The sequence below is a fragment of the Oryctolagus cuniculus genome, chromosome 17 (genome assembly GCF_964237555.1).
Source record: "Oryctolagus cuniculus chromosome 17, mOryCun1.1, whole genome shotgun sequence".
Lineage (NCBI taxonomy): Eukaryota > Metazoa > Chordata > Mammalia > Lagomorpha > Leporidae > Oryctolagus > Oryctolagus cuniculus.
The window spans coordinates 44,311,528-44,337,440 of record NC_091448.1 but is presented as its reverse complement, the minus strand read 5'-3'; the positions used below and the strand labels follow the sequence as shown (position 1 = coordinate 44,337,440).

The 25,913-nt window shown below is 48.4% G+C and overlaps 2 protein-coding genes and 2 non-coding genes across 6 annotated transcripts in view; 3 read left to right on the top strand and 1 right to left on the bottom strand.

Annotated features, from left to right (window-relative positions):
• Window positions 1-335: 335 nt before the first annotated feature.
• MIR144 (microRNA mir-144) lies at window positions 336-393 on the top strand. Its single transcript, NR_162538.1, has one exon. It is a non-coding gene; the product is annotated as a microRNA mir-144 (primary transcript).
• A 120-nt stretch (window positions 394-513) lies between these two features.
• MIR451 (microRNA mir-451) lies at window positions 514-567 on the top strand. The gene has a single exon (NR_162649.1). It is a non-coding gene; the product is annotated as a microRNA mir-451 (primary transcript).
• Window positions 568-708: 141 nt separating this feature from the next.
• ERAL1 (Era like 12S mitochondrial rRNA chaperone 1) lies at window positions 709-5,578 on the bottom strand. Of its 2 annotated transcripts, none has more exons than XM_008271017.4 (10): window positions 5,246-5,578; window positions 3,321-3,448; window positions 3,137-3,214; window positions 2,682-2,728; window positions 2,454-2,515; window positions 2,182-2,294; window positions 1,843-2,091; window positions 1,555-1,704; window positions 1,356-1,436; window positions 709-1,237 (listed from the first exon to the last, which is right to left on the bottom strand). In XM_008271017.4, exons 1-10 carry the CDS (start codon window positions 5,529-5,531, stop codon window positions 1,115-1,117), a joined length of 1,317 nt encoding a protein of 438 aa, XP_008269239.1. In that variant the 5' UTR covers window positions 5,532-5,578; the 3' UTR covers window positions 709-1,114. The 2 variants fall into 2 exon arrangements, with proteins under 2 accessions (XP_008269239.1, XP_017204441.1); XM_017348952.3 differs by having other exon boundaries at window positions 1,555-1,701; window positions 5,246-5,560.
• Window positions 5,579-5,640: 62 nt separating this feature from the next.
• The window catches only part of FAM222B (family with sequence similarity 222 member B), an 87,095-nt gene continuing 66,822 nt past the window's right edge, over window positions 5,641-25,913 (top strand). The window contains exon 1 of one of the 2 annotated variants that reach the window (XM_008271021.4): window positions 5,641-5,854. The gene's annotated coding sequence lies outside the window, so the exon portion shown is untranslated. Of the gene's footprint in view, window positions 5,855-15,430; window positions 16,104-25,913 lie in introns of those variants that run through there. The other variant, XM_002718918.5, reaches the window with a different exon arrangement.

Below are 25,913 nucleotides of genomic sequence, written 5' to 3'. Positions count from 1 at the left end.
GCTCCAGGTAAGTGCTCCTTCTCTGGGTGTCTGCTTATTGGTCTGACTGGAACCTGCTGCTTCATCATGTTACTCTGGCTTTTTAAACTCTGGCTCTGGGTTCCTAAGAGATCTCAACCTATCCTAGCTTTGCAGGGGCCTCTTTGGGCCAGTCCCCTTACTCTAAACCATTTGGATTGTGCCTGAACAGAGAATCAAGGAGATGCTGGCCCAGGGGGGAGCTGTGGAGCAGGGAAAAGGGTGGGGGTGGGGGGTTCTCTCCGCAGCTCCTGGCTCTCCCTGCCCACAGAACTCTCCATGTCAAGCTTCCTGTGTCCGCGGCAGGACCCTGGCTGGGATATCATCATATACTGTAAGTTTGAGATGAGACACTACAGTATAGATGATGTACTAGTAAGGGCACCCCCAGCTCTGGAACCTGAAGAAGACGCAAGGAAGATGCTGCAAGCCCAGAGGCTCACCACTCAGTCCATCACAGCCTGCCCACTCCCCGTGCACTTGGGAATGGCGAGGAAACCGTTACCATTACTGAGTTTAGTAATGGTAACGGTTCTCTTGCTGTACCCAGAAAATGTGCCAGGAAGAGCACTCAAGATTCTGGAGCAGAATACTGGGAGGGAGGGACACTCCAGCTCCTAAAAAGGAGGTGGGGTAAGGAAGATGGGTTTATTTTCTCTTTCCTGTTCTAAAAAAAATAAAGATGATAACCACAATGCTTATTTTATTTTATTAGCATCTGAGACTGGGGAGTGGAAGGGGTAGGAGGGATCACAGACTTGGGGAGCAGGTGGGAGGTGCTGTTTCACCTTCCATGGCTTCCTGGTGGAAATACGGAGTGGGGAAGAGCGATCTGGGAGAAACTATGGGCAGGGTGGCACGCTCCCATGAAGGGGCCAACTTCTGAGACCAAAGTAGCTGTGGCCCCAGGCAGAGAAGCGACTTGGGATGTGAGCTAAGGTAGGTTCCTTCCTCCAGGAGACTGGCTGGGCAGGGGCTGTGCAGTGCCCATGCCCCTCATCAGTTTTTGTGGGCCCTGAGGCAGGGACAGTGCTGGTCAATGACCTCTGTTAGCAGCTTGAGCTGGGATGCCCTGGGAGAGGCAGCAGGGAGCTCCTCATGTGAGGAGCTTCACAGACAGGCGTATCTGAACGTCACAGAGGAAGATGTTCATGAGGTCACGGCCCACCTCCTGTGCAATCTGGGAGATTACCTGGCCCTTCTGACCAATCAGGATCCTCTGCAGGCAGGTCAAAGAGAGGGACACAGTCTTGTTGGCAGGGTTCCAGGTGGAGGGTGGGGAGGAACCCCCTCCCTAACACAGTCTTGGTCCCTCCCCTGAGCCTGGCTGCACTTACCACATGAGACTCTTTAGGCACCAGAAGTTTCTGTAGAATCACCAGTTCCCCACATGGTCCTTCCTCCCACACCACTGTCTTCTGCACAGGGAGACATCATGACAATCAGCCCATCCCCTTGCCTCTCTGGTACCAAGCTGTGCTGCTCTGGGTGTATGCCTGGCACAGAGGCCCATAGATCCCTTCCCTCTGCCTGCACCTGCTGCACATTGTAGGGCACCTCCTGGGGCAGGTACTCCAGGAGCTTCGCTCGGATGACGTTGGCACAGATCTCTTCAGGTGTCTGGCTAGTGAGGACTCTGCTGTGGAACTCCCAAGGCCCGGGCTGAGCCTTTGCCAGGAGGTACTGCTGTGGGCACAGAGAGAACAGAAGGGTATCTCATCCCAGCCAGGACTTTCCTACTCACAGTTGTTTCCAGGAGAAAATCTGAGGCCTGTCTTCACATGGTGAAAACCAAGAGCCAGGCTACAGCCAAGGCTAACTGACCTTAAGTGTTCTAACATCCTCCTGGCTTAGGGCTGACAACATGAAGATGTCCTGGAAGTGGGGCCAGCCAGTCACCCGAGCGATTCCTGCAGACTGTGTGTTTGAGTCCTTAGCTACTGGGCTGGGATGATGGGAACCGGGCTTTGAGCGAAAGGCTTGCTTCATCTGGATCTTCTTGCCATTTACTACACCTTCAGTGAGGGCTGCTGTGAGCTCCAGGAGAACTGACTTCTGCTTCAGGCAATCGACCTGGGCATGGGGATGAGCAAAGGGTGGAAGGTCAGCAAGAGAGGTGTCTTGGAGGGAGCCAGACCCCTCCCTCAGGTGGGCAGTGCCTACCTTGTTCATGACAAGGATGCTGGGGACCTGGGCAAACTGGGTCAAGCACTGGACTATCTGGGGGCTGAGCTGGTTCCGAGTCCACTTGTCTGAGACATCCACAAGAACTACCACTAGAAGATGGCATGGTAGGCAGAAGGACAAGGATGTGAACACTCTTCCTCTTGCTACCACAAAAACTCATGGTTTAGTCTCTGGCCATCCCCCTTCCCCAAACTACCAGGAATAAAAAGCCGTTAAAGTGGGCTTCATAATCCCATCCTAAGCCTAACCAAGATCAGCAGATTCCATGCTCTTCCATGGATCTTCCAACAAAGAGGGCTCCAGTTGGTGCCTATGGAACAGACATAAAGCAGTAAAGAATCTATTAGCCGATGCACTGCTAATGAGGGATGGGATGGGATGGGACATAATGAGGAGGTTTTCCAGCCCCTATGATGGACTCTCCCCACCCCCTCTTCAATCCCTTCCCCTCTACCACCTCTTCCCACAGCCACTACCTCTTCTGTTTTACAGGACTGATGATGCCAGGTGTGTCAAGTAGAATCTAAACAGAAAAAACAGATACTCAGAGCCAGGAGAAAAGATTAGACTAAGGTGTAGGGGAGAGAAGCCACCCTTGATGTCAGAAGCCGCCTTCCCTTCTGGGCCAAGCTGTTACTGGCTTTAAATATTCACCTTTCAGCTTTGTTTTAATCCCAGAGGGGACATAGGAGGAAGAAGCTGACTGTGACTACATGGGAGGTTAGGAAGCAGTAAAGAGGAATGAGACCTTATGGACTAGATGCCAAAGAGGGACAGACAGAGACACAACTGCAGAGGCCTAAAGGAAGAGACCCCCCCTTCCCTCAGGTAAGTGAATCTAAGCAACATTTCCTTCAAGCCTAGTGGTAAGGGAGACCCTCTTAGAATTACCCTCCATCCTGTTTCCAGAACTTCCTTTGTAGGTACCTACCACCTGGGTCTCCTTCTCTGTAATGACCCCCAGAGCTTGACATCGAGTGGTGTGCACCTTCTTGGAGACAGGGAACACCTGTCAGGAACAAACAAGTCCCAGTGAGATTCTAGATTCCCATTAGGACCATACATGAAGGAAATTACAGACAAAAAGGGGGATGTGTGTCAAGGGTGCAGCATACTTTTCGGCCCAGCAGCTGGTTGGAGAGTGTTGACTTCCCTGCATTTGGGGCTCCAAGGATGACTACTCGTAGGACCCGGGGATTCTCAGGCATGTCAGGGGGATGGACCAAGAGGAGATCTTGCTCACCTGTGTGTGGGTAAGGAGAGGAGAGAGACACAGTGGAATCTGGATTCCTGTCAGGTGCTCAGTCCTGCCCACTCACAAAGGAAGCAGGGATGCAAGATAGTGCACCAAGCTGAAGCTACTTAGACCTAAAACTGAGACTTAGGTTAGCCCTTAATTTGCTTATGGGACTATACAACGTTTTCTAACCTCTCCAAGACCCTTAGTTTTCTCATATGTAAAGTGGAGTTGATATTAACAGTACCAATTTAACTATAACTTCCCTTTACAATTGGCAATTATGTAAAACCATTCAGCACAACTAGCGCTTAGCATACTCAATTACTGCAGGTAATTATACTATGCAGCTGTGCCTGGGAAAGGTATGTGCATGTATAAAAGTACAGACTGACTAGATAAAATCAGAAATTCCAGCCGGCGCCGCGGCTCACTAGGCTAATCCTCCACCTAGCGGTGCCAGATTCTGTCCCGGTTGCCCCTCTTCCAGGCCAGCTCTCTGCTCTGGCCTGGGAAGGCAGTGGAGGATGGTCCAAGTGCTTGGGCCCTGCACCCCATGGGAGACCAGGAGAAGCACCTGGCTCCTGGCTTCGGATCAGCGCGGTGCACCGGCCGCAGTGCGCCAGCCGTGGCGGCTATTGGAGGGGTGAACCAACGGCAAAGGAAGACCTTTCTCTCTGTCTCTCTCTCTCTCTCTCACTATCCACTCTGTCAAAAAAAAAAAAAAAAATCAGAAATTCCTCCAGCTCTGACCATCTCGCCTTGCTAAGAGTGTCTGAAGGCTCTACAAACTTCCTCAGTCTGTCTGTATTAGCTTCTTGACACTGCATTGCACTTGCCGATTTAGGTCTCCAGACTCCCCACCAGACTCCAGTCTCTGCTAACTGAAGAATAAAGCGCGCTATTTCCCAAGTGTAACTCAATGTCTTGACAAGTCGGTAGGGCTTAGCGTGCATATATTGGATTGTTTTCCGCATGTGTCTGTGGCTCTTCAATCTCACACTCTTTGCATTTCTGATCATGATCAGGTCGGTTCCCTCTCCCTTCCAAACTGTTAGAATATAGTATCTTCAGGGCCGGCGCCGTGGCTCACTTGGTTAATCCTCCGCCCGATGCGCTGGTATCCCACGTGGGCACCGGGTTCTAGTCCTGGTTGCTCCTCTTCCAGTCCATCTCTCTGCTGTGGCCCGGGAAGGCAGCGAAGGATGGCGCAAGTACTTGGGTCCTACTCCCGAATGGGAGACCAGGAGGAAGCACCGGGCTCCTGTCGGCGCAGCGCCGGCGGTAGCGGCCATTTGGGGGGTGAACCAATGGAAGGAAGACCTTTCTCTCTATTTGTCTCTATATATATATGTATGTATATAGTATTTCTCTGCTAGGAGATCCCTGGGAGCTCTCAGGGTGTCAAAATAGCTATCTTTAAAATAGGATCAAAGGCTGGCACCGCGGGTTCTATCCCGGTTAGGGCGCCGGGTCTGTCCCGGTTGCTCCTCTTCCAGTCCAGCTCTCTGCTGTGGCCCGGGAAGGCAGTGAAGGATGGCCCAAGTGCTTGGGCCCTGCACCCGCATGCGAGACCAGGAGGAAGCACCTGGCTCCTGGCTTCGGATCGGCACAGCGCGCCGGCTGTAGCGGCCATTTGGGGGGGGGGGGGGGATGTGAACCAACGGAAAGGAAGACCTTTCTCTGTCTCTCTCTCTAACTGACAAGAAAAAAAAAAAAAGGATAAAAGACTATATCCCCTGATACAGAACTTTCAGTACTAAAACCGTGTCAGTCCCGGGAACACCTATCTGGACCCTTTACCTCTGTGCATGGAAACGGCGGGTACGAAAGGAGTCAGCGAACTGTCAGGCTGAGGGAATCCGAGTAAGTGGTCCAGAGCTGAGACCTGGCCATAACGGCGAGAGTCCGGGGCCAGGCGGCGACCACAGGAAGCCGTACCCACGGCACAGGACACGCCCCTCCGTTGACGGCCTGCTACTAGTAAGGGTAAGGGGGTCATCCACCCCCTCGCAGCGTTGGGGATCGGCCGCCAGAGCCCTAAAACGGCTCGAACAAGCTCAACCCCACGCCAGCTGGAGGCAGCCATTACAACCGCAATGCACCCTGGGAGCCGACCTGGAGGGCATCTGTGATTGGACAAAACGGCCGACAAACTAGCGAGTAGAAAAGAGCTAGAGCGGCCCAAACAAAGCGGAGACTTACGGGATGTCGGAGGTAGTAGGAAGAAGAAAGGCTTTGGAGAACCGCGGAGGCTAAGGAAAGGGAAACGTGTGTGGAATTTAGAGTCTGTGAGCGTGAGAATCGTTTAGGATTTCCTAAGAACAGTGGGAGGCCACGAGGCCAAACAGGCAGAAATTGTCCTCCTGGCGCCGAGGGAGCGGCTGTGCGCGTGCGTCTGTCTCCGTTAAGGTTGTTTTTAAGTTCTGTCGTGGCTCAGGCCTGTGGGATTCCCTCCCAGTCCCGCTTCGGCTTGTCCTTTTGGGCGGCGGTGGCCCCTAGCAGTTTGCACCTTTGCTTTGTGCTCGCCTCTTGCAAGTGGGCCCTGGATCGGTGTTCGGATGAGCAGCCGATCCGGATGTGCCACCTGTAGACATCGGCTGCTCTGCTGTGGAGAAAGAACAGGGGTCGGCTTAGCCACCTGGAATCTGCCGGTCTGTTCTAGGAAGTCTGAGGATCTCATTCAATGTACTCTGACCTATTTGTGGCTTCGTGCTCTCTTCAACGTTTAAAGCCTCTTGAAACAGATCAATCTTGCGGGGATTGGGAGGATGAGAATGTAATAAGCATCTACTATGTGTAGACCCTGTCCATATGCTGGAGAACCATCCATGAACAATTTGAACAAAATTTCCACCGTAGAACTTGCATCCTGGTGTCTTCAGACCGGATCGGCTCAGCTCCGGATGTTGCGGCCATTTGGGGAGTGCACTACGGGATAGAAGACCTCTCTCTCTCTCTCTGTCTGTCTGTCTCTCTCTGTGCCTTTGCCTGTATCTAACTCTGCCTTTTTTTTTTTTTTTTTTTAATTTATTTATTTTTTTTTTTTTTGACAGGCAGAGTGGACAGTGAGAGAGAGAGACAGAGAGAAAGGTCTTCCTTTGCCGTTGGTTCACCCTCCAATGGCCGCCGCGGCCGGCGCGCTGCGGCCGGCGCACCGCGCTGATCCGATGGCAGGAGCCAGGAGCCAGGTGCTTTTCCTGGTCTCCCATGGGGTGCAGGGCCCAAGCACCTGGGCCATCCTCCACTGCACTCTCTGGCCACAGCAGAGGGCTGGCCTGGAAGAGGGGCAACCGGGACAGAATCCGGCGCCCCGACCGGGACTAGAACCCGGTGTGCCGGCGCCGCTAGGCGGAGGATTAGCCTAGTGAGCCGCGGCGCCGGCTTTAACTCTGCCTTTAAAATAAACAAATCTTAGGAAGGAAGGAAGGGAGGGATGGAGGGAGGGACATTAGTGACCTGACAGGGAGTTTGAGTACAGTGGTTTCAGTGGAAGCCTAAATGGATTGGGTTTAAGAGAGAATGAGGCCGGCACCCGGCACCCCAGGTTCTAGTCCCAGTCGGGGCGCCGGATTCTGTCCCGGTTGCCCCTCTTCCAGGCCAGCTCTCTGCTGTGGCCCGGGAGGGCAGTGGAGGATGGCCCAGGTGCTTGGGCCCTGCACCCCATGGGAGACCAGGAGAAGCACCTGGCTTCTGGCTTCGGATCAGCGCGATGAGCCGGCCGCGGTGGCCATTGGAGGGTGAACCAACAGCAAAAGGAAGACTTTCTCTCTCACTATCCACTCTGCCTGTCAAAAAAAAAAAAAAAAAAAAAAAAAAGAAAAAGAAAAAGAGAGAGAGAGAGAGAGAGAAAGAATGAGAGGAGAGTAATTTTATTGTAGTTATAATACATAACCTATATTCCTCTTCCCAGGGTAAAAGAACAAAAAGAGGTAATAGGAGAGCAGGAGAGGACTGTGGGGTTAAGAGAAGCTTTTTTTTTTTTTTTTTTTTTTTTTTGAGATGGAACATTGTTTGCTTGTGGCAATGACCCTATAGATGCGGAGGTTGGTAACATGGAACAGAGAGGGGAGAATTTTGAAGGGTGGACAGAAGCAACTGGCGAGGCTGCTGTTGTAGGAATGGAGGATCAGAGGGTCTCTGAATGACACAGAACTGACAGAGCCAAATGTACTCATGGTTTACAAATGGCGCCAGGCTCCAGCTTTCAGGCTGCTTTCTCTCCTTTTTGGAACATGATATTCTGAATGTTCTTTGGGCATATGGGTGCCCAGAGAACAAGATGCCATTAAATATGGAGGACAGCCAGCACTCAGAAAAATATGAATCTCAGACAGTGAGGTGAAATGCCATTTCAAGTGTGATTTGCCTGAAGGGAAAATTTCAGGCTAAACAATAAGTAGATGAAGAGCTTAATTATATAAATGAAAAATCATACAAGGGATGCAGGCTAAGTACTGTTGTGCGAGCAACAGAAAATATTGGCAAAATGCCAGGGATGACACGAAAAATTGAGGGAAATGAGTCAAAATGCCTTTTTAAATTCTCAGGAATTTCCCCACAAAGGATAACAAGGGGGAATTTTTTTATTTTGTGAGGAAAGGATAATCAATTGAAACATGACATAAACGTATGGGTTCCTATACACTACTATTTGTTAGCTGTGTGAATTTGGAAAAGTTTTTTTTTTTGTTTGTTTGTTTTTTTTTTTTTTAAGATTTATTTGAAAGGCAAAGTTACAGACAGGCAGAGGCAGAAAGAGAAAGAGAAGTGTTCCATCTATTGGTTCACTCCCAAATTGGCCACAATGGCCAGAGCTGTGCTGATCTGAAGCCAGGAACCTGGACCTTCTTCCAGGTCTCCCATGCAGGTGCAGGAGCACAAGGACTTGGGCCATCTCCTACTGCTTCCCTAGGCCATAGCAGAGAGTTGGATCAGAAGTGGAGCAGCCAGGACTCAAACTGGTGCCCATTTGGGATGCTGGCACTGCAGGCAGAGGCTTTACCTGCTATGCCACAGTGCTGGCCCCAGGCCATAGCAGAGATGGATGGGAAGTGGAGTAGCTCGTTTGTCTGTTTGTTTAAAAGTCAGAGTTACACACAGAGAGAAGGAGAGGTAGAGAAAGAGAGAGAGGTCTTCCACCTGCTGGTTCACTCCCCAGGTGGCTGCAACGGCTGAAGCTGTGCCGATATGAAGCCAGGAGCTTCTTCCAGGTCTCCCACATGGGTGCAGGAGCCCAAGGACATAGGCCATCTTCTACTGCTGGATTGGAAGTGGAGCAGCCAGGACTCGAACTGGTGCCCATACAGGATGCCGGCACTGCAGGCTGCAGCTTACCTCTATGCCACGGTGCCAGCCCTGTACTCCAGTTCTTGACTCTAGCTTCCTCCTCGTGAGACCATGGGAGGCAGTGCTGATGGCTTTACCCACTATGCCACAGCGCTGGCCCCAGAACAGCTGGTTCTTGAACTGGCACCCATATAGTGTGGTGGCACTGCAGGTGGGTGCCTCTGCCCATTACACCACAGCGCAGCCCCCACCCCCTTTTAAAATTTACTTATTTGAAGGGCAGAATTACAGAGACAGAGAGAGAGATCTCCCAATGGCTGGTTCACTTTCCAAAAGAATGCAGCAGCTAGGACTGGACCAGGCTGAAGCCAGGAGCCAGGAATTCCATCCAAGTCTACTAAGTCGGTGGCAGGGGTCCAAGTACCTGGGCCATCTTCTGCTGCTTTCTTGGGCACATTAGCAGGGAGCTGGCTCAGAAGTAGAGCAGCTAGGACTCAAAGCAGTGCTCATATTGGATGCTGGCATTGCAAGCAGCAGCTTAACTCACTGTGCTACAATGCTGGCTCCTAGAAAAGTAATTTAAACTCTCCTATGTGTGTCAATTTTCCATAAAATGAAGATGATCATAATCATATCTATCTAATGTATATTCATAACAGTGTAGGCTCTCAATGTTCATGGAATTTGGTCCATGAATTATCTTTTGTGTATACAATTTCTGCATGCACTATGTTTCTTTCAAAAGCATTTATTTAAAAAATGCTTAATCTCTCATTTTTTGTTTTCAAAAAACAAAACTTGCCTGACCCCAAATTCTATTCCAACTAAATGTCACTTTATCTTTCTTGCTAGAATAACAAGCATGCTGTAGGGAGAAGCAGAGGGATTCCAGAGATTTAAAGGGATAGAGACAGAAGGATTTCATACATAAAACCCTCCAGTGGCCTCCTGTTGCAACTAGATTAATCCAAAACCCTTATATGGCTTGTATACACTGGAGGCTTCAGCCATACTCATTCTTTCTATCCTTGAATATACCAAGATCATTTCTGCATTAGGACCTTTACACCTGCTATGTCTGCCTCCTGTTTACTTCCAAATCTGCTCTCTGTTCCCTATTCAGGTCTCAGCTCAACTATCACTTCCTCAGAAAGGCTTTTCACGGTGTTTATTGCTACCTGAAATGATCCTAGATTCAGCAATTGGTGTAGGGGGTTAAAATGCCCCTTAGGCCAATGTTGTGGCATGCCAGGTTAAGCTGTATATGGCCATGTCAACATCCCATATTAGAGTGATGGTTTGAATTCTAGCTGCTCAGCTTTTAATTCTGCTCCCTACTAATGTGTCTGGGAAACAGCAGGTAATAGCCCAAGGGATTGGGCCCCTGCCACACATGGGGAAGACCCTGATGGTGTTCCAGGTTTCTGGCTTTGGCTTGGCCCAGCTTTAGCAGTTGGTACCTTATGGGGAATGAACCAGCAGATGGATGACTTCTCTCTCTCACACATACTCTCTTTCTGTCACTCTACCTTTCAAACAAACAAATCTTAAAAAAGTGCCCCTTAGGCCTGCATGTTATGTTGGACGTCTTGGTTCAGGTCCTGGCTCTGCCTTCTGGTGCTGCTTCCTGCTGATGCACACCCCAGGATGCAGCAGGTGCTTGCTAAGGTAGTTGGGTCCCTGCCACCTGCTTGGGAGACTTGGATTGAGTTTGCGGCTTCTGGCTTCAGCCCTTATGGCCTAACCCTGGCTGTTGTGGGTTTTGGGGAATAAACAGAAGATTCTCTCTCTCTCTCTCTCTCTCTCTCTCTGTCTCTCTCTCTCTCTCTCTCACACACACACACACACACACCTCTTGCCTTTCAGATAAATAATTTTTGAGGAGATCCTGTTTAGCAAATATCTGATATGCTGAAAGTGGGGTCTTCCTGATTTTGATGGCCCCAGTCTGACCAAGTCTGACCCCATAGCTTCACTGACCTCAGAATAGAGTACAAAGTAATTAACTGGCTGTGGTTTACATCTCTAGTTGCAAAGCTTGTCACTGTTCTTTCCAATCTCAACTGAATTTCTTTCAGACCCCCAATTGCCTAATATTGTTTGTCACTTCCAGGCCTTCATATGTGCTCTTCCTTCCATATCTGGCTAAATCCTCTCTTAGAACCTTGTATCTTCTTCTTTTTCTTTCTTTTTTTTTTTAATTTGAAAGAGTTAGAGAGCTAGAAACAGAGAGAGAGAGGTCTTTCATCCACTGGTTCACTCCCCAAGTAGCCGCAATGGCTGGAGCTGAGCCAATCCAAAGCCAGGAGCCAGGTCTCCCACGTGGATGCAGGGGCCCAAGGAGTTGGGCCATCCTCTGCTGCTTTCCCAGGCACATTAGTAGGGAGCTGGATTGGAAGTGGAGTAGCTGGGACTCGAACCAGCGCCCATAAGGGATGCTGGCGCTGCAGGCCAGGGCTTAACACACTATGCCATAACACCAGCCCCCCTTGTATCCTCTTATGACAAGGCAGATTATAATACAATGATTAAGTATACAAAGTATAAAGTTTTAAAAAATTATTTATGGAGAGGCAGAGGAGATGGAGTTGGGGAGGGGAGAGAGAGATATCTCCCATCTGCTGGTATGTCTCTCCAAATGTCTGCATCTGGAGCTGGGAGCCTGGAATTAAATCCATGTCTCACACATTGCCTTTTAGGGTCGGCTTTGACTCTAAGCTGAAATCAACAGCCAGAGCCAGAAATTGAACTCAGATGCTCTAATATGGGATGCAGCCATCTTAGCCTCTAGGCCAAGTGCCTACTCCATACAGATTATAGAACCAGAAACCCTGTGTTTGATTCTCAGCCTCATTATTTACTATATGACCCTGAGCAAGTAATTTCTAATTCAGTTTCCTCACCTACAAAATAGGGATAATGACAGCACCCTCATGATGATTGAGATAATTGATACATTGTAAATGCTTGGTAGATAGTGAGTGTTCTGTGTTTGGTGTTATTTTGTATGTCCCCTGCTAGACTACAAGATCTTTGAGGACAGGGCCTGTGTGTTCACTGCTGTATTTCCTGCACCTAGAACAGCGTCTGGCCCATAATAGAGACCCAACTAGGGCTGGCGCTGTGATGTAGCAGGTTAAAGCCCTGGGCTGCCATGCTGGCACCTGGTAAGGGTGCTGGTCCTAGCCCTGGCTGCTCCACTTCCAATCCAGCTCCTTGCTATGGCTTGGAAAAGCAGTGGAAGATGGCACAAGTGCTAGGGCCCTTGCATCGGCGTGGGAGACCTGGAAGAAGCTCTGGGCTCCTGGCTTCAGATCGGCTTGGCTCAGGCCATTGTGGCCATTTGGGGAGTGAACCAGTAGATAGAAGACTCTCTGTGTCTCTACCTCTCTCTCTGTAACTCTTTCAAAAAAAAAAATATATATATATCTATTTTAAAAAAGAGACCCAGTTGATTTAAAAAAAAGATTTATTTATTTATTTATTTGAAAGAGTGACAGAGAGGCAGGGGCAGGGGGAGAGAGAGAGAGAGAGAGAGAGAGAGAGAGATCTTTCATCTGCTGATTCACTCTCCTGTTGGCATCAACAGCCGAAGCTGTGCCGATCCAAAGCCAGGAGCCAGGAGCTTTCTCCAGGCCTCCCAGGACTTGGGCCATCTCCCACTGCTTTCCCAGGCCATAACAGAGAGCCGGATTGGAAGTGAAGCATCCGGGACTTGAACCAGCACCCATATGGGATGCCAGCCCTGCAGGTGGCGGCTCTACCTGTTATGCCACAGTGCCGGCCCCAAGACCCAGTTGATTTTTAACCAATGACGGAATGAATCATCTCTTTCTCTGGATTGGCTCTCTCCTTGTAGTAGCAACATGGCTGCAGCAAATTCAGGAATTATACATCCAGCTGCAGTGGGAAAGACAAGATTTTCCCAGGATCAGATTTCTCCTTGTGCCTTTTGGCTCTATCTAGGCTATGTGTCCACGCCAGAGACAATCACTGTAGCTCAGGAAATGTTACGTACATATTAAATGATAGGCTTGGGTTAGTGCTACATGCCTGGAGTGAGCCTGAGGATGGAGCAGGGTTGGTTCTCTGAATGACTCACTGGACATAATAAATAAATGTTTAGTGGGGCAAAAAAAAAACCTCATTATTCTGCCCATGGTAAAAAATTCAAGTAGGCCCAGCATAGTTCAAATATAGGAAGATTTACTCTTGTTATGTGCGTTCCAGCAGGGCACCAGCAGCAGTTAGGAAGGCACAGTTCCCTAATACGTCAGGGTTAACTATGGTCTTCTTTTTAGGCGTCCATTCTTCCTGGCTCTGCAGTTGACCTGTGGTATCGAATGTGTTCTCTTACCAAATGGTAATACTTTTACAGTTAACTACAACTCTTCTGAGCCAGGAGTAAGAGACTGATCCTGGTTGTTACCCACAGGATGTCCTGCCTTCCTACCATGCTTCTATTAGCTCTTGCCTTTTTTTCCTCTTTTTTTAATCTTAAGATAGGCCTACAGAAGAAAAAAAAGTTCTGGCTAGGTGGGAGGGAGGGCATACATTGGGTCTGCATCTTATGTAGAGTTGCTTCTCCAGTGTCTGCATTAGATGCAATGTACAGGCAGCATATGGTGAAAATTGCAAACATAGGGCCGGCATTGTGGTACAGTGGGTTAATCCACTACCTACAGTGCTGGCATCCCATACAAGCACTGGTTCAATTCCTGGCTGCTCTACTTTGAATCCAGCTCCCTGTTAATGTGCCTGGGAAAGCAGAGTATGGTCCAAGTCCTTGGGCTTTTGCTACCTACATGGGAGACCCAGATGGAGTTCCAGGCTCCTGGCTTCCACTTGGCCCAGCTCTAGCAGTTGTAACCATTTAGGGAATTAACCTACAGATGGAATCTGTCTCTAACTCTGCTTGTCAATTAAATAATAAATAAGTCTTAAAAATAAAATTACAAATATCTGATAAGAAAGAGTCCTTAGACTCTTACGTGCTTCTCTGAGAAGGTGTCGGGGAGTGACTTTTTTGTTTTCTCAAAAGATTTATTTATTTATTTATTTGAAAGGCAGAGTTATAGAGAAAGGGGAGACAAAGAAAGGAAGATCCTTCATCCACTGGCTCACTCCTGAAATGGCCACAATGGCCAGGGCTGGGCCAGGCCAAAGCTAGGAGCCAAGAGCTTCTTCCAGATCTCTCACATGGGTGCAAGAGCCCAAGCACTTGGGCATCCTCTATTGCCTTCCCAGGCACTTTAACAGGGAGCTGGATTGCAAATGGAGCAGCAAAGGCCTTGAACTGGCACCCATATGGGATGCTGGGTCACAGGTAGTGGCTTAACTTGCTACATTACAATGTCAGCCCCTCTTTCTTTTCTTTCCTTTCCTTTTCTTTCTTTCTTTCTTTCCTTCTTTCCTTCTTTCCTTCTTTCTTTCTTTTTGACAGGCAGAGTTAGACAGTGAGAGAGAGAGACAGAGAGAAAGGTCTTCCTTCCGTTGGTTCACCCTACAAATGGCCGCTACGGCTGGCACGCTGTGCTGATCCGAAGCCAGGAGCCAGGTGCTTCTTCTGGTCTCCCATGCGGGTGCAGGGCCCAAGGACTTCGGCCATCCTCCACTGCCTTCCCGGGCCACAGCAGAGAGCTGGACAGGAAGAGGAGCAACTAGGACAGAATCCGGCGCCCCAACCAGGACTAGAACCCAGGGTGCCGGCGCTGCAGGTGGAGGTTTAGCCAAGTGAGCCACGGCGCCGACCCCCTTTATTTCTTAATGGCTTGAGAACCCCATTATATGCACCTGTATATTTCTTCCTGCCTCCTTTCACAAAAAAAATATTAGTCACGAGCAGTCTCTATTATCTCTAACGTCTCTGTGAAATACCATTTTCGCATTCTCAACCTTTACTCAGAGGTTATTTTTGCTTCTTTACAAAATGAAGAAAATGTCCATTAATCTTAGTCTAGGAGTTAAAAGATTCATATCAGATCCTGGAATCAGGAATCATTTTTGTATAGAGTATAAAACATCCTTACATCCTTTTTTTAAAAACAAAAATTTATTTACTTATTCCAAAGGCAGAGAGAGACAAAGATCTTCCATTTGCTTCTTCACTCCCCAAATGCTTGCAACAGCCAGGGCTTTTTTATGCCAAATCCAAGACCACTCAATCCAGGTCTAGGTACTGGATCCCTCATCTGCTGCCTCCCAGGGTACACGTTAGCAGTAAGCTGAGCTGGGATTCCAACCAGGCGCTCTGATATAGAATGCAAATGTTCCAAGTAATCTCTCAAGTGCTGTGCCAAGTGCCCACTCCTTAACATCTTTCTCTGAAAGAAAATAGCTTCTCTCCTCCTTCCCTCCCCTATTCCTTTCTGTCCAAACTTGGTAGATGGGAGGCCAAGCCTGGAGATAACATGAAAATGATGTCAGTGGTATCCTTAATCTTGTACCTGCTTTTCCCTTTGGTGGCAGTGCATTGCATTGCCAGCTCCTTTCAAGTCTGTAATGTTGAAATACCAGGACTTGATCGAGCTTGGTACCTTGTTATACCATAGCAGCACCGTGGTTTTGGGGCTGCAAGTTTGGTCTCACTGGGCTAAAGATCTGATTTTCACAGCCAGTTTACAAATGGCCAGCCTCCATAGTGAGAGCTGGAGCTATAGGGGGACTACTCTGCTGCAAATTCCTTGACGGGCCATATAGGATTTCTAGGACATTTCCATCCAATAAACAGCACGAACATGAAAAATATGTCCTCAACTTAGCAGTGTCCCTGTGCATTCAAGGTGAAGTCACCACCTTAACAAAGTCCCTAGGGCTTCCCAGCACCTCCTGACCAGTAGTGTTTTCTGGAATGTCAAAGTTCCCAATTACATAAATACTCTTAATGCATTCTAGACGCGATGGTCTTCTTGAAAGAAACTCAAATTTATTATCAGTGGTCGCCTTGGAGCACCTGAATTCACGCCTTAAAGGCAAGCAGGATCCAGAATGTTGGAAACACCATTAAATCTGTGGTCTCTTACAGCAAGTACGGCCCAAGAATTTAGTAACCTAGGAAAGGCACTCAGAAGCCTCAAACCCCTAGGCAGAGGTCAAATTCCCTAGGCCTAATGAGTATTCATTGCCAGCGGCCATGTCCACCTGACTCAGAGATCCAGGCCATCAGGCACTGAGGAAGACGCTCCCTGCGCGAGGTGCGCAGGCGCGGGCGGCCCAAGAGGGCCCCGACGCTCGAGGCTGCGCAGGCGCAGGAGCAGCTCCCGGCGAGTCCCGACGGCGGCTGCGGTGACTGAGAGGGGCCGGGGCGTGGAGCTGCGGTGGTGGCGGCGGGCGGCAACGGAGCAGCCATGAGGGCCGGGCCCAGTCACCGACAGTGAGTGTGATGGAAGGGAGTAGGCGACAGCGGGGAAGGAGGGTTGTCTGGCGGAAGGATACCACGATGTGGGGGAATGAACTCTGCCTGTCGGGGACTGAGGGGTGTGGGGGAGGGACAGTTTGAGGTGGGAATTTGGGGCACGGGTGGCCATATCGGAGGCTCCGGAGCTGGGTCCCTTGTGGAGGGAAGGAGTTGCGCGCTGTGGAGTGAAAGCAAGTCACGGCAGGGCCAGTGTCTTGAGCTCCCTCGTTTGTCATCATCCCTTCCCCCAGGAGCTTTCGGTCGCCTCTCCCTTTCCGCTTCTTTCAGAGAATGGTCGCGGGGGGTGGTGGTGGTGGTGGAGGAGGATGAAAGCCCAGCTGCAGCTGAAGAATCCAGCTCTGAACCAGGCAGGGAAGGGCCGGTCGCCCGGAGTTAGCTGGGCTACTCTGGGCAAAGGATCGAACTCAGGAGCCCTGTGTTTGAAGCCCGGAGCAGTCTGGGCAAAGAGCTAGGGGCTTGCAGTCAGACAGGTTCGAAACCAAGTCCAGTGCTGATAAAGCTGATAGATAACCTTGGGCAGGCCCCACTTAGCCTTTCTGCACCTTTGGAAGATGTGCTTCAAACCAGCTATTGGCAGTCAGTATGCTTGTGATTGAGACTGTTGATGATTTAGTGCTGATGCTAATATATCACCAAGATTATTCCTGGATTTTACTCTTTTTTTTAAAGGTTTATTGTATTTATTTGAAAAGTAAAGTTATAGAGGAAGAGAAAAGGAGATCTTCCATCCATTGGTTCACTCTCCAAATGGCTGCAACAGTCTAGGGGAAAGAGGACCATGCCTAAACCAGGAGCTTCTTCGGGGCCTCCCACGTGGGTACAGGGGGCCAAACACTTGAGCCATCCTCTTTTGGCTTTCCCAGGCGCATTAGCAGGGAGCTGAATGGGAAGTGGAGCAGCTGGGACTCCTACAAGTGCACCCATTTGGGATGCTGGCGTGGCAGGCGAAGGCTTTACCCGCTAAGCCACAAAGGTGGCCTCTGGATTTTACTCTTGACTGTTGTTAATGCAATGACTGATTTCTCTGTCCAGGCCCAGCCTTATTGTTTGTAAAACCTGCATAAGTTTCTTCAGTGATTTGACAAATTAGCCATCAGATTCTGTAGGAAAAATACTGTTTTATATTTGTGGGGAAAAAAAAAAAAGGAATGGCATGTAGCTGCTCATCCAAGAGGAAGGAAATGGAGAATGGAGGGCCGGTCTGTTAAATGTTTTCTGAACATAGCTCACTCAGGTTCTCTTGTAGCACAGTTGGCACTAATGTGTTTTATTATGAGTTGAGGAAACTACTTTGAGACAAGCTGGGAGGGCTGCCCAGTGAGGGGTGTACGAATGCAATTTGTTATTTTTAAATTGTAAAAAGTATTGCTTTTGCAAAGAAGTCTCTGAGTTGCCCCAGGGCCCTGTCTCTATTCTGGAGGTCAGATGAGCGTACAGCAGCTTTTCAACTTTTTTTGTTACCCTGTCTGTCTCTGGAACCTCCTGGGCAGAGTGTCTCACAGAAAAAGACAGAGCAGCTGTTCAAGAGCCCAAGGGGTGGCTGGTTCTTTTCTGAGAGGCTGGAGGGACACTCCTGAGCCTTTGTTGTTGTTGTTTTTTAGGGTACACAAAGCATTGGACAGAGTTAAACTCTGTGCTTCCAGAGAGAGAACGTGGCTTTGTAGCTGCAGCTTTTGAGAGAGGTGCGAACTCCTTTCGAAAGGACAGAAAGAAACAGATGCTTCAGCTTTGCTGGCTCTGAGAACTGGGAGCTTGAAACGGTGACGCTTTTGGAAGTTAGTGAGTGGTTCGTCTTTAGTTGACTAAAGGTAGGCAGTGGCTGCACTAGCTCTTTGAAGATACACAGATAAGGGAAGTGAATTATTTTATAGGAATGGAAGACATGACCCCTAGTTGTCATTACTTTTTCTGTCTGTAAAACATGTTTAACCTCTCTTTCCTCAAAGTGCACAGTAATGTATGATTTTAAACTTTTGAGTTCTAGTTTCACGGCAACCTTAATAAATTCCCTGTTTGTAACACTGATTATTTAGAGGAGAACATTTGTTACTGTTGTATTAAATCATTACAGTATACAAATTTATTTTTTTGTTTTGTTTTGAAGATTTATTTTTTATTTATTTGAAAGAGTTACAGAGAGAGGTAGAGTCAGAGAGAGAGAGAGAGGTCTTCCATCTGCTGGTTCACTCCCCAAATGGCTGCAATGGCCAGAGCAGAGCTAATCCAAAGCCAGGAACCAGGATCCTCTTCCAGGTTTCCCATGCAGGTGTAAGAGCCCAAGCACTTGAGCCATCCCCTACTGATTTCCCAGGCCATAACAGAGAGTTGGATCGGAAGTGGAGCAGCTGGGTCTCAAACCAGTGCCCATATGGATGCCAGCACTGCAGGTCAGGGTGTTAATCTGCTGCACCACAGTGCCGGCCCCTGCTTAGTACTTTTAATGTTGGTAGTACATTTTCTCTCTATTGGAAATTTCTAGAAGTTCAGGCAAGCTCATAAATACCACTCGTGTTATGTTATGTTAAAGTAATAGATGTTTGTTCAGCTGTGATGAGAATTTCCTGTCCTTTTCTCCTATTTTCTATGCTATTTATGGTGATTTTTATATAGTAGATGACAGTTAGCAGATGAGGACTTAACCTGGGAGAGGGAAAGGGGTGGTGAGTGCATTGAATGATTGCCTTTGTGTGAGCTGTCTGTCCGAAGTGGGAATGAGCTAGGGGATATAAAGTCTTCCAGTGATACTCTGACCTAACAAGGGCTAAAATAAAAGGAATAAGGTTTATTAACTCAAAAATGAATCAAAGTTCTTAATGCATCTCATTGCTCAGGGAAAGCTTTTTAAAAATGTTCCATTTAAAAACAAAATTTTGGTGTTTTTAATCCTATTTTTTACTAGAATATTGGTGTAAAAATAATCTTTGTTTCTTTTTTTTTTTTTTTTAATTTATTTGACAGACAGCGTTAGAAAGTGAGAGAGAGACAGAGAGAAAGGTCTTCCTTCCGTTGGTTCACCCCCGAAATGGCCGCCACGGCCGGAGCTACGCCAATCCGAAGCCAGGAGCCAGGTGCTTCCTCCTGGTCTCCCAAGCGGGTGCAGGGGCCCAAGGACTTGGGCCATCCTCCACTGCCTTCCTGGGCCACAGCAGAGATTTGGACTGGAAGAGGAGCAACTGGAACAGAATCCAGCACCCCAACCGGGTCTAGAACCTGGGGTGCCAGCACCGCAGGCGGAGGATTAGCCAAGTGAGCCGCGGCGCTGGCCATAGAATAGATTTAACTCAGTGAAACTGTAGGTTACTCCTGATGATTGGAGGGTAAATGATTCAAGAGTGGATCTAGGTACTGGTGTTGTGATGCAGCAGGTTAAGAAGCCATCAGCAAAGCTGACGCCGTGGCTCAATAGGCTAATCCTCCGCCTTGCGGCGCCGGCACACCGGGTTCTAGTCCCGGTCGGGGCGCCGGATTCTGTCCCGGTTGCCCCTCTTCCAGACCAGCTCTCTGCTATGGCCAGGGAGTGCAGTGGAGGATGGCCCAAGTGCTTGGGCCCTGCACCCCATGGGAGACCAGGAGAAGCACCTGGCTCCTGCCATCGGATCAGTGTGGTGCGCCGGCTGCAGCGTGGCGGCCATTGGAGGGTGAACCAACGGTAAAGGAAGACCTTTCTCTCTGTCTCTATCTCTCTCACTGTCCACTCTGCCTGTCAAAAAAAAAAAAAAAAAAAAAAAAAAAAAAAGCCATCAGCAGCGTTGGCATCGCATATGGGTGGTGGTTCAAGTCCTGGCTGCTCCGCTTCCAATCCAGCTCCCTACTAACGTGCCTGGGAAAACGATGGAGAATGGCCCAGGTGCTTGGTCCCCTGTACCCATGTGGGATACTGGAAGAAGCTCCTGACTCCTGGCTTTGGCCTGGCCCAGCCCCAGCTGTTTTGGCCATTTGGAAATGAACCAGCAGATGAAAAATCTCTGTCTTTCCTTTTTGTTCTGTAACTCTGACTTATAAATAAATAAATCTTAAAAAAAGTACAAAGATTCTCATTAAAAAAAAAAAATGAATGGGTTGGGGCCAATGCTATGATGTAAAAGGTTAAGCCTCAGCCTGCAGTGCCAGCATCCCCTATTGACACCAGTTCCTGTCCCATTGCTAATCCATCTCCCTACTAATGTGCCTGGAAAGTAGTGAAAGATGGCCCAGGTGCTTGGATCCCTGCATCCACATGGGAGACCTGGAAGAAGTTCTTGGCTTAGGCTTGGCCCATTCCTGGCCATTGCAACGATTTGGGAAGTGAACCAGCTGATGGAAGATATCTCTCCTCCCTCTCTATCTTTGTCTTTCAAATAAATATATATATATATTTTTTTTTGATAGAGTGGACAGTGAGAGAGAGAAAGATCTTCCTTTTCCGTTGGTTCACCCCACAATGGCCGCTGTGGCTGGTGCACCGCATGGATCCGAAGCCAGGAGCCAGGTTCTTTTCCTGGTCTCCCATGCGGGTGCAGGGCCCAAGGGCTTGGGCCATCCTCCATTGCACTCCTGGGTCACAGCAGAGAGCTAGACTGGAAGAGGAGCAACCGGGACAGAATCCGGTGCCCTGACCGGGACTAGAACCCGGGGTGCCAGCACCGCAGGCGGAGGATTAGCCTTCAAATAAATAAATCTTAAAAAAAAAGTGGATCTGTGGATCTATTGGGACCAGCATTGTGGTGTACATGTTCATTTTTTTTATAGATTTGTTTTGTTTTGTTTTGTTTTGACAGGCAGAGTGGACAGTGAGAGAGAGAGAGAAAGGTCTTCCTTTTGCCGTTGGTTCACCCTCCAATGGCCGCTGCGGCCGGCGCGCTGCGGCCGGCGTACCACGCTGATCCAAAGCCAGGAGCCAGGTGCTTCTCCTGGTCTCCCATGGGGTGCAGGGCCCAAGGACTTGGGCCATCCTCCACTGCACTCCCGGGCCACAGCAGAGAGCTGGCCTGGAAGAGGGGCAACCGGGACAGAATCCGGCGCCCCGACCGAGACTAGAACCCGGTGTGCTGGCGCCGCAAGGCGGAGGATTAGCCTATTGAGCCAGGGCGCCGGCCTTTTTTATAGATTTTTAAAAATTTTTATTTGAAAGGCAGAGTTACAAAGAAAGGAGGAGAGACAGAGATCTTCCATCTACTGATTCACTCTTTTTTTAAGATTTATTTATTTATTTGAAAAAATTACACAGAGAGAGAAGGAGAGGCAGAGAGAAAGATAAAGGTCTTCCATCTGCTGGTTCACTCCCCAATTGGCTGCAATGGCTGGAGCTGTGCCGATCCAAGGCCTGGAGCCAGGAGCCAGGAACCTCCTCCGGGTCTTGCCACGTGGGTGCAGGAGCTCAAGGACTTGGCCCATCTTCTGCTTTCCTAGGCCATAGCAGAGAGCTGGATCGGAAGTGGAGCAGCTGGGACTTGAACCGGCACCCATATGGGATGCTGGCACCTCAAGCGGTGGCTGTACCCGCTATGCCACAGCGCCGACCCCAACTGGTTCACTCTCAAATGGCCAGAATAGCTGGGGCTGGGCCAACCCAAAGCAAGAAGCTCAGAACTTCTTTCAAGTCTCCCATGTGGGTGCAGCGGCCCAAACACTTGGGCTGTATTCTGTTGCTTTCCCAGGAGCATTAGCAGGGAGCTGGATCAGAAATGGAGCAGCCAGGTCTCAAACTGGCGCCCATATGGGATACTAGCATTGCAAGTGGAGGCTTGACCTGCTAAAACCACAACACCTGCCGTGGCACAGCAAGTTCAGCTGCTGCCTGCTATTTCCGCTTCCCATATGTGTGCTTTACCTCCAATACAGCTTCCTGCTAATGTTCCTTGAACAGCAGTTGAAGGTGGCCTGAGTACTTGGCCACCTGCAGTCCATGTAGGAGATCGGGATGGAGTTCCTGGCTCCTGCCATTGGCCTGTCTTAGCCCTGACCATCATGACCATTTGGGGAGAGTGAACCAGTGAATGGAAGATCTCTGTCTCTTCCTTTCTCTTGTAATCTGCCTTTCAAATAAATAAAATCTTTTTTTTTTTTTTTTTAAAGACTAGATCTATGGTTCACATAGTTTTCTTATGATTAGGGTTTGCTAGTTTAGTACAGTTAGTTACCCTTAGTGATTGCTCATTAAATATTTGCTGAAAAATGATAACCAGGGGAGGGTTGTGGGTGGGAGGGACGGTATGGGGGGGAAGCCATAGTAATCCATTATTCGTACTTTGGAAACGTATATTCATTAAATAAAAGTTAAAAAAAAAAAAAAAAAAAAAGAAAAATGATAACCAATGATCAGGAATCATCATCAGTAAACATGGGTTCAGATCTTCTGCAGCTTTATTATATATCTTTGAATATGCTCATCTAAAATGTCCATTCCTTAGGTTTTTCATCTATAAAGAAAATAAGGGGGGGTACCAGTGCTGTGGCATGATGGGTAAAGCTGTGGCCTACCCATATCCCATATGGGCACCTGTTTGAGTCCTGGCTTTACCACTTTTGATCCAGCTCCCTGTTAATGCATCTGGGAAAGCAGCAGAAAAAGGCCCAAGTGCTTGGACCCTGTACCCATGTCAGAGACCCAGATGAAGTTCCTGGATTTGACCTGGCCATTGTAGTCATTTGAGGATTGAACCAGCGGATGGAAGTTCGTTCTTTCTCTCTCTTTTCTCTCTCTCTCTCTCTCTCTCTCAGCCTCTGTACCCCCCCCCCCCCGTAACTCTGCTTTTCAAATAAATAAATAAATCTTTAAAAAAAATGGTACTTCATGGGGTTGTTTTTAGAGTTCAGTGAGATTAATACATGAGCAATGTTTAGAATGGTGCCTCATATTTGGTAAATGCTAAATAAATAGTAATTGTTCCTAGTGTTTGCTGACTACACGTTCTTAAAACATTTTTTAAGCTTATGTATCTGAAAGGCAGACAGAGACAGATCTATCTGCTGGTTAATTCCCCAAATCCCTGCAATGGCTGAGGGTGGGCCAGTCTGAAGCCAGTGACTAGGACTCAGTCCAGGTCTCCTATGTCAGTGGCAGGGACCCAAATACTTGAGCCATCATCTGTTGTCTCCCAGGGTATGTGTAAGAAGCTAGGTCAAAAGTGGATCTGGACCCAAATGAAGGCACTTCATTGTGGGATTTGGCCATCCCATGTAGCATCTTAACCACTATGCCAGATGCGTGCCTTTTATATACTCTTTTCGTGTCTGAATCTTTGCTAGTCAAAGATGATTATGACATAGCCCCTGCCCTGTGGCAGTTCACAGCCTAGTGAAAGAAACAAATATGCAAAGTAATCACTGTAGAATGTAATGCATTGATTTCATCCAGTCTGGCGTTTCAGTGATTGTAAGGAATGTTGCTAATCAGACTGACATGCTATCAGTTATAAGAAGTATCTTTTCAGAGATTTTAAAAATGCGGGGAAAAAAAGTCTTAGAATTGGTGAAGTAGAGTAAATGACCTAGAGGAGGTACAGTTTGTTATAATAATTCATGGGCCGGCGCCGCGGCTCACTAGGCTAATCCTCCGCCTAGCGGCGCCGGCACACCGGGTTCTAGTCCCGGTCAGGGCGCCGGATTCTGTCCCGGTTGCCCCTCTTCCAGGCCAGCCCTCTGCTGTGGCCCGGGAGTGCAGTGGAGGATGGCCCAGGTGCTTGGGCCCTGCACCCCATGGGAGACCAGGAAAAGCACCTGGCTCCTGGCTCCTGCCATCGGATCAGCGCGGTGCGCCGGCCGCAGCGCGCTGGCCGCGGCAGCCATTGGAGGGTGAACCAACGGCAAAGGAAGACCTTTCTCTCTGTCTCTCTCTCTCACTGTCCACTCTGCCTGTCAAAAAAAAAAAAAAAAAAAAAAAAAAAATTCATGAAAAGTTGGATGCAGCTGTTATCTTTCGGCATCCTATATTGGGCCTCCAGGATAGGCCCTTGTGCACAAGGAATTTAGGACATTCCTAGTAGACAGTAATGCTGAAAATGGAAGAGGAAAAGGCATTATTATTTTTTTTTAAGATTTATTTATTTGAAAGGCAGAGGTGGGGGTGAGAGGTCTTCCATCTGTTGTTTCACTCCCCAGCTGGCCACAGCTGGAGCTATGCCAATCCAAAGGCAGGAGCCAGGAGTTTCTTTCAGGTCTCCCATGTGGGTGCAGGGGCCCAAGGACTTGGGCCATTTTCTACTGCTTTCCCAGGCCATAGCAGAGAGCTAGATTGGAAGTGGAGCAGCCAGGACTTGAACTGGTGCCCATATGGGATGCCAGCACTGCAGGCGGCAGCTTTACCCGCTGTACCACAGCACTGGCTCCAAGGCATTATTGATATATACCACTGTATCAGGACAAGCAAGGGGGAAAATGAGCTAAGACTTTGGCAGAGTAATATTTTATAATGCAGCAGACCAGGGCAGGGAGGGAGCTTGGAAGGTTTTCAGAGGAAACATAAGCCTAACAGATTTGAAACTCCTAAAATATTATAGCAATTTAAAGAAATAATTCTGGGGCAGGTGCATGGCATAGCAGTAAAGTTGCTACTTGGGAGGCCTGTGTTTTATATCAGAGTACCTAGTCAAATCCCAGCTATTCCACTTTTTTTTTTTTTTTTTTTTTTTTTTTTTTAATTTTTAAGGCAGAATTACAGAGTGAGAGAGGGAGTGACAGAGACAGATCTTCCATCTGCTGGTTCACTCCCCAAGTGGCTCCAATGGCCAGGGCTGGACCAAGCTGAAGCCAGGAGCTTCTTATGGATCTCCCACGTGGATGCAGAGGCCCAAGCACTTCATCCATTTTCTGCTGCTTTTCCAGGTGCATTAACCGGGAGCTGGATTGGAAGTAGAACAGCCAGGACTCAAACCGGTACCCATATGAGATGCCAGCATTGCAGGCCATGGTTTAACCCATTATGCCACAGTGCCCCCCACCCTTTAGATTTTTTTTATTTATTTGAAAGGCAGCGTTACAGAGAGAGGGAGACAGAGGGAGCTACTATACTTCTGAACCAGCTTCCTGCTAACGTACATCCTGGGAGGCAGCAGATGATGGTCTACCATCGTGGTAGCTGATATGCTACCTATATAGGAGACCTAGATTGAGTTCTGGGCTCCTGGCTTCAGCCTCTCCCATCCCTGGCTGTTGAGGGCATTTGGGGACTGAACCAGCAGGTGGTTCTGTCTTTCTGCCTTTAAAATAAAACGAAAAAGATGATTCTAATATAACAAATTTGAGAAGTCAGAGTTGAGTGTGAGAAGTAGAGTGGCCACGAGAAGGCCTGCAGCCTCTCAGCTGACCAGAGGGGAAATATGTGTGAAGTCACTGTACTCCTGGTGAGAAGTGAGTATTTTCTTAGGGAAGTGTTTAATATCTATTTCTGTCTTTCCACTGCCTCTCAAGGTCTTGATTTTATCCTTCTGAGAGCTCCATGACTTAGAATGAAGAGGAATCCAATTTGACAGGAAAAATTCTGAATTTGCTTTATTAGAGATATATTTAATAAAAGGAGGGAAATAAGTAATCCAATTTAATAGCTAAGTAATGAAATGGTGGTTTGGTGCAGTATTGGATTATACTATTTAATAGGAAAATATGGGTCATTTAAGAAGTGGTTAAAGATTTACTTACAAGTTTTCTGGGAATTGACTAAAGCTAGTAGGGAAAAACATGAAAAATTAGGAATAGGGACTGGTGTTGTGGCACAGTAGGTTAATGTCAGCTCCCTGTATGAGTGCTGGTTCAAATCTCAGCTGCTTCACTTCCATTTCAGCTCCCTGT